This window comes from Lactuca virosa, chromosome 2 (genome assembly GCF_052849685.1).
Source record: "Lactuca virosa cultivar CGN04683 chromosome 2, Lactuca_virosa_CGN04683_v6, whole genome shotgun sequence".
NCBI classification, from domain to species: domain Eukaryota; kingdom Viridiplantae; phylum Streptophyta; class Magnoliopsida; order Asterales; family Asteraceae; genus Lactuca; species Lactuca virosa.
In genome coordinates, this window is record NC_136427.1 from 76,643,460 (window position 1) to 76,652,123 (window position 8,664).

The 8,664-nt window shown below is 35.5% G+C and overlaps 1 protein-coding gene across 1 annotated transcript; it reads right to left on the minus strand.

The window, feature by feature from the left end:
- Positions 1–6,518: 6,518 nt before the first annotated feature.
- On the minus strand, positions 6,519–8,378 carry LOC145159188 (tRNA-splicing endonuclease subunit Sen2-2-like). Its single transcript, XM_079078122.1, has 2 exons — positions 8,115–8,378; positions 6,519–7,526 (listed from the first exon to the last, which is right to left on the minus strand). The coding sequence occupies exon 2, from the start codon at positions 7,518–7,520 to the stop codon at positions 6,723–6,725; it is 798 nt and encodes a 265-aa protein (XP_078934248.1). The 5' UTR covers positions 7,521–7,526; positions 8,115–8,378; the 3' UTR covers positions 6,519–6,722.
- Positions 8,379–8,664: the final 286 nt, after the last annotated feature.

Here is an 8,664-nt window from a genome sequence, read left to right on the forward strand (position 1 = left end):
AATGTCAAAGTCAACAAGTCAAAGTCAAAGTCAACAATGTCAAACCGGTCAAACTTAACTAGGACTTGTATGATAAAAGTTATTTTATAAAAATGTGCATTGGTATGCCAAGAATTCAAGTGTTTCGGATATTTTATGTGTTTAGCAATGTACAACCCTAAGAAGGGAGTTAAATGCATCAAAACACGACTATGGACCCTTTTGGGGACTTAAAACAATCACAAACGAAGCATAACGGGGTTCACGAACCTTGCATTGCGAGATTATACAATAATAATAGCTAAAAATAAATCTCTCCCAAATCTCTCTCAACTTTTTATAGTCATCCGGGTCATCCCGACCCTTAACTTGGCCAAAAACCGCTTAAATCGGGGAGTTTTATTGAAAAACAGCTAATTAGGGCCGAAACCCTTCTTAGGAACCGAAACCCCTAGGAACCGAACCCATAGGGACCGAACCCTAGGGAACCGAACTTGGAGGACCAAACTGCAAAGAACCGAACTCACCTCTTTTGGGGACCGAAGCTACCTTTGAGAACCGAACCTAGCCTTCAGGACCGAAGTCACCTATCTTGGACCGAACCTTAATACACCCGAAATAAACCGAGCCCTCGGTCCATTTCGCTTCCCTCTCACCTTCGGACCCGAGACCCACCCTTCGGACCCGATCCTTCCCTTCGGTTCCTTCTTCTCTCTACTCTCGGTCCTTATCTCCTAAGGACCGAACCTCGCAGGTTCGCTCCTAATTCCCGGTTTTCGACAACTTTTCGCCTGTTAAGCCCGTTTTTGACGTTTTTGAAGAGGATTTTTCACCAAATTCATATTTTTATCATTTTAAACTCCCTAAACTCATATTTTATTCATTTCTCAAGGATTTATTAATTATAAATCATTATTTTTACAATAAAGAAAATAGCTTAGAATACCAAGTGGGTCAAGTGTGCTCACTTGCCTCCATTTGTCATCTCCTCATTAGCCCAAATATTATCCACATCACACAAACCAAGGTAAACATCCTTTCAACATTGCAAATTGCTCCAGCAACCTTCACTATATAAAGAAATCCCTGGAGGATTTCTTGGTTTACCTTGATCAATCCAAACTTACACACTTCTTAACCCCTCAAGAAAGCCTCTTTTTCTCTCTACTTCCAACCACTTTGTGAAAGTGTTCTTGAGCTACCACTTCACTTTTTGGTAAGTATTCCATCTAAACTCAAGTGTTATTCCATGTTTTCATAACATCCTTGAATCATCTACACACATTTTAACATCAAAAATCGCCTTTAGGATCATCCAACACTTCACGTGTTCATCAAGTGTTCTTGACTTGATACTCCTCGTCTTCGACCTTCCACTCTTCAAGAAATCACTCAAGGTGAGTTCATACCCCTACATTTTCCAGTTTTATTTACTTTTCAGGGGGGAATACAAGTTAAAACACCAAAACATACTTAAAACTTAACTTGACAGCTTACAACAGAAAAGTTGTGACCTGTTCACAAACTGTTTTACCCAACTTAAACTTAATATTTTTACAAAGTGTTTAATATGAAAATATTTCAGGTTTATACCTTTAAAATTACTACTTGCACATCTCCATACGATTTTTCTACAATTTATGGTGATTTTTACAAAACGGCATATCACTGCAGCAACAAAATCGGACCAGGTTGTGAAGATGAACATTTTCACACTGGTTTGAGACCACCAAAAATTATAGGAAAATTTATGAACACAGTAGGCTATTTTTCCAAACTCTCCGAGTTTACGGATTCAGTTTTCGACTTACGATGATTTTTCTATAAATATTCTAAAACAACGATAGTTAAGGGTAAAACTGTCAAAACAAGTTTAAGGGTTATTCACACCTTGTAACATGCTGAGCAAGGTGTGTAAGATTTACGCTTAGTATTTTCAATGTAATTTTTATTGAAATACAAAGTCTTACATATCAAGGTTTCATCAAATCATAACACACTACTGATCAACTATAATAGGTATAGTTTGAACACCTCATTTAACAAAGAAACAGTAATGCAATCGATTTACAAAACGGGTATTTCATTACAAACTACGTAAACATGTTAATGAATAAATTTGTGAGACATTCACATTCAAGGTACTCTTAAGTACAACAGAAAAGTCTTGTAGTTATAGCCAGAATCTCTTGTAGGGAGAGCGTGATAGTTGTGTATAGATTTATATTGGGTCTGACAAACCCGCACCTAAGCTGCTTGCAATAACTAGACCGGCAGGTCTGGGGTGACAAGTGTCATAACATTCCGACGCTTGAAGAACGTCGAGTACGAGGTCTTCGAGTCTTAGCATGGTTATAACAACTCACATGGGGAATTAACAAAACACACAGTTCACGAGAATTTAAGAATTTCACAAAAAGGAGTTTTATTTAAATATAAAACCATACATAAGTATGACGATTTACATACATATACTAAGTCTTGGTTCAGTTAAGACTACAACAAACCTTTTAAAAAATATTGGATTTTCTGGAAACAAACTTGTAACAAACTTTAAGGAACAACATCCATTTTTCATTCATAAATTGCTTATGAACTCACCAGCTTTAATGTTGATACTATTTCAAAAACAACTTGTATTCTCAAGTATTCAGTAATACATGTAAATTCAAGATTTTTTAAGGCAAGACGCTAAGGCACAAATTTCTTTTGAACTATTTTGGCATCATATGTAATTTATTTGGAAACATGTATTTTTGCAACGATGTAACCTTTTAAATTATATTTATGATGGTTGTGTTTGCTTTCTTCACTATGGTTATGATACTGAGCATGACGTCCTCCGCCCCCGAACGTTTCCGTCGTTCCGGTTTGGGGGTGTAACAGATTGGTATCAGAGCTTTGTTTATAATGAACTAAGTATATCGAACCACGTAAGATATACAAACTATAAATACAACGGGACCAAATTTCTCTGACGTAGCTTTTCAAATACTTTAAAAATAAAAATTAGTATTTTTATAAAAGTATTCGTACAATCGCACTCATTAATTCAGTATCATAATGGCAATAACATAAAAGTATTTAGACAAGTTGAACACCATGATCCAGCTTCAGGGTATGTAGTCAGATTTTGGATGAATATAGCCTGATCAACTATATTTAGCCAAGGTATGACCAGCGTATGCCGAAGAAGAATCATGATGAGCAACAAGTCTTCAACTTTCCAAAAACTTCGAGAATCAAACATAAAAATACTATAGGAGTATTTTAGCACAAAAACCGTAATAATCACATGATAAGTTGCGATAACTAACTTCTTATACCAAAATTTCTCGCGATATCCTTCTTATCCCTATTCTCGTACAGCCGCAATGGCAAGATTTCACTTACCGGGTGATCCTTACTTCCCCAACCAAGGGAATGTCGGTTGGATTGTGGAAGACCCAGAGGAAGATTCCGAAGAGGAACCCATGGAGGACGAGGAACCCATGGAGGATGAAGAATCCATGGAGGAGGAAGAATCAGTAGACGGTGAAGAGGAAGAAGACTCAGATGGAACCGACTCCGAACCTGAAGTCTACGATCCACACCCTGCCCATATCCCTCCGCAACACTTCCAAGACCCGACGCCCCAATGGGCCGAAACTATACATCGATGGAGCCGAGAGCAAGGTCAACGACCTCCCTATGGCATGGAACGAGGTTTTTACGACCTCAGCCAAGGAGGGTCAGCCGACAGAACCCTTCCTGTCATGGTTCACCGTGTCGCACGCCACGACGAGCAAACCAGGGTAAACACCCGCCACCTCATGGAAGTTGGTGCCACCAGCCAAGTCAACTCTGTTCGCCTTCGCCGGTTGGATGATGACCACGATCGGACTCGAGACGACACCGAGCTTCTTCGACGGGAAATGGCCGCGACCCGAGCTAAAGTGCAAGAACTCCGAGAACACCGAGCCACTTTAGAAGGATGTCTGGCAGAAGCAGAGCGCCAAGCAGCAGAATCCAGAGCTGAAATGAGGGAAACAAGGAACTTCGTGTCTTCACTTCGTGATCCTCAGAGCTTCAACCGCCGCAAATAGTGTTTTCACTACTCGCTTCAGTTTAATCTTGTTTTGCGGATAAATATTACTATTATTTTCTAGTATTTTATGTCCGATCTCGCTATTTAAGTGTTTACACTTCCGGGATCTGTTAGGCGGTCAAAAATTTTCCATACATTGATGTAGCATAGACCCCTCGTAGGGTCAAATTTTCCCGAATATTGTATACTAAGTTATATCAATGAAATTGACGCGCTATTTGTTTTATTGGGATCATTACATCAAGTTCATGACAGAGATTGTTTTCAGACTAAATTTACTGGTGTCCAATTTATGATTGTTTGATGTATAAATCAAAGTTATCTATAATTAAGACCATGTCGACCTAGAAATGGTGGTTCCGCCTTGGATCCTGTTCCTTGTTTGGTTGTGGACCCAAGGCAGACTCATTAGATTCGAAAGTTTATTTAATCTTAATTACATGTAAATATTATACATCTAACGATTGTTGGATGGGCCCGATATGGATTCTATCACAGACATTTCATGTGAATCAAAACTATCAAAAAATCATAAAGTCTATATTTCATTATCTATAGACCTCTAGTATGAATGGGTTTTACAATATCTTTACAAGTCGGAATCATGATGCATATAAAGAACTAATAATATTTAGTTTTTAACCCTCGACTTGTGAATGTTATCAAGGACTTATTGTCTTTTCATTATTGATATGGCAGAAGATGCCACCTCGTAGAAATCCTAGACGTGGCGGCGTCGCAGGAGCTGCAGCGCCACCGCCACCACCACCACCCCCTCAGTTCGACCCAATAATGTTCCAGGCGGCCGTAACAGCCGCAGTAGCAGCCGCAATGTCCCAAATCAGCACCAATAAAAAGGTTGTAAAAGCGGTCCAAAAATAGTATATTTGTAAAAAAAATAAAAAAAATAAGAGAAGATTAAACTAAATTTTGGTGAATTTGTAATAACAAAAACTAATTAAACTAAATTTGGGGTGAATTTGTAATAACAAAAACTAAAAGATGAAAACCCATAGAATATATCCAAACATGATTTCTAATTTATCAAAAAGGAAAATGAAAAATCAATCAAATTTAACGAAAGATGTTTTCTATATTTCAAAAATTCTGTGATCCCTTCCTAAACAAAATATTTTTCATTTTATTCATTTGCATTTCACGATCAATGTAAATTCTCATATCTTTATTTTACTGAAACTAAAAATAAAAACTTCACCTTAAATTTTGAAAATTTTTCAAAAAAACTGAAAACAATTTTTAACAACCAGACAAAACTTTTCTCTATTTGTACGCTATAAGCCATTGATTCTTGATATATGTTCAATATCATGAAAATTTTACCCAATTACTTGTTGGAAATTTAGTATAAATATTTATATTTTTACTAACTTTGGACATATATAAATATATACATATGTTGTATATATAACGAACTCTAAGTGGGTTTGTGTTCTCCTCCATGAGGACTTCGAAACGATATATTATATGTCCAAAATAGAGTATAAATGAATGAGATATCGATACTCAAAGATGGGTATTTGAGAATAAATATTGATATCTCATTCCCATTCCCATTCCCATTCCCATCTCCAATTCGGTATAAGTATAAGTGAATGAGATATCGATACTCTGAAACGATATTTGAGAATGGGAATGGGGCAATACGGTGTGTTGGTGTTCTCTGAAACGATATATTATATGTCCTCGCGTTGTGGTGATGCCAATACGTTTTGTAAATTGAATTTTGTATTGATAAAAATTACATACCATTGCATTTGTTTGTAAGTAAATATACGAATATCATGGATCGGGTTAACATGAAAGTTTAGAAAGTCAAAAAGATGAAAGTGACATTTTATAAAGTTCAAAGCCGTGGGTTCAAAGTGACATTTGACAGAGTTGAGGGGAAACATACATAAAAATAAGTAAATAAAATTATTTCTTACATTAACAAACGAAAGTTCAAATAATAAAAAATATATTATATGTGACTGGGCTTATATGTAGGAAGCGACGAACCATACATATTATAGTTTCTTTTATTTGTTTACTATAGCATCATACTTCCATTTCTTCCTATTATAACATTATAGTTTGAAAAATATGCCTAATGATAGCAATGTCATCAAAATACAAAGCAATTTTCATTAATATAACTGGATAGACTTTTTCAAGGTACATTTTTCAGAATTCAATGCCTCAATAACAAAAATATTGAAAATTCAATTTTATAGTAGATAAATATTAGAAAGTAGGATGTTATATAATAAATACATAAATGAAAGTTCCTTGTTATTTCATGCAGTTGGCTCTACATCAACACATCATTAAATATGAGAAGCACGTATTCAAAGAATTCATCTTTTATAAATACAGCTAACAATAGAGTTATATATGCAACTAATAATTATAACTAGCAACCTACTTTCATATATTTGCTTATTATATAGGCTTTATAGCATCCCACTTCAAATTTTTCCTATTATCATCACAATACCAAGCAATTTTCATTGCTATAGTTGGGTAGAGTTTTCAACATAAAATGTCCTAAAAAGAAAAAAAAAATCAAAAGTTCAATGCTAACCAGATAGATTTATAAAAGTACAATGCCTTTATAAGATGCTATAATAAAAAAATAAATGAAAGTACATTGTCATCAATTCTTGCATTTAGAGTTCCCATTTTCCACATTCCCTTGATCCTCTCTACACCTTTCTGGATTCCATCTTGTAATTGTTCTCTCTTCAACACTATAATTCTCTAAACAACAAAGCGAATCTTCCACAACCCCATTTTCACCATTTTTGTTCTTCACATAAAGAATCAACAATGTCTTTGCAACACTACCAGAAAGCCGAAGCGTGCATTGAAAATCAGACCAAACCCTCAATCTATCATTCCCATTCCCATTCCCATTCCCATTCCCATTCCCATCTCCAATTCCATTCCGATTCCCTTCAGAGAACACCAACACACCGTATTCAGAGTGAACAAGTGAAGGATGATGGCGATATGCCACAAAATCAACACCATATTGACACCCAGACCTCACAACCCAATTCTTGGCTCTTAAATGAGAATAAGCTTTGAAGAAATAAGGGAAAGATTCCCTTTTGGAGATCATGTAATCCCATAACTCGTTATTTGTTTTTATAATATTATCACCGGTTACAATCTTTATACAATTTAGAGAAAACGATAGATAAAAGGCTTCTTCTAAAGTCAACTGAAACCATTGTTTATCTTTATCGATTGTTGTAATTGGTTTACCAAAACAGGATTGATTTAGAAGGTCAATTTCGTCAGGATTACTTGCAAGAAGTACACTAAAGCCTGATAGTATTCCTGAAGAATTGGATTTGATTAGAGAAGATTGAAGATCTGAAATTGTCTTTGACATGGGATTTTCAAGGGCTTTTGCTTCTGACCCTTTTCCTTTCCATCTTGGTCCCATTAAAACCTTCAAGAAGATGATGAAAGTATACAATTATATGTAGAGAAATTTGCATCTCTGTGTGTGTGTGTATGTGTATGATGTATGCCTAATTTAATTTGGTAGCAGAGATTGCAACAGATTCAAACATGAACAAAATCACATAATGAATCTGATGATGATTTTAAACACAGATTGATTCAGCGGAGGAACATTATGTTGTTGTTTTCTCTGTTCAATTACAAACTTCGGGAAAATGAAGGCTTGTTTAGGAAAATTATTGGGGTTTGTGTGGGGTCTTCCTGTCCGATAAAATATTGACAGATTCTGATCTATTTGCCATTGTTTAGAACCGGAGAAAGAAATAAAGGGTCACCTTATATAGAAAACCAAATAACCCAAATGCTTAAAGAGGAGATCAATAAAAGAAAGAGATTATCTATTTCACCCAACAGAATCCTAATTCAAATTATGCGAAAACCATGAATGAACATGGTTCCTTCAGGGAAGCATCAAAACCCAAAACTATGGCAGGAAGTTCATCGGAGGATAGTTCCAAAGTTTTCCCCAACTGATAATCAAAATTGAATAAAAATTATAGATAACACAGCTTACTTGATGTGAGATACCCTCCAGAAGTTGAGTGTGTACACTTCGAAGGTGAACGGAGAAGGCAAAGCAGGTATGCGACGGTAGTTAACAGAGAAGGAAGAGCAGGGTAGTGGTGGCGAGCTGCGGCGTACAGGTTGGTGGTGGTGAGCGACGACGTATAGGGCGGCGGTGGTGAGAGTACTGTTCGGTTTAACTGTGAAGAACAAAGGCGGCGTCTTATTTACAATAGAACGATTTTAAGGAGAGAAGAAGGGAAGGCAGGTCACAGGTGGCATGAGATAAATTACTATTCATGGTTGCTTTTTAATAGGTTATAATAACTTTAATATTTAATTAAATAACTATTTTATTTATATTAATGTGTAGTTTTTTTATTATATAATTTTAATTAATTTACTATTATCTATTTAAATTAATTATAAATTTCTTTTTATTTTTCTTAGACACGCACCCACTATACTATTTCTATTCTACACATTTTGTTCTGAAATCAATAACTTTAATATTTAATTAAATAACTATTTTATTTATATTAATGTGTAGTTTTTTTATT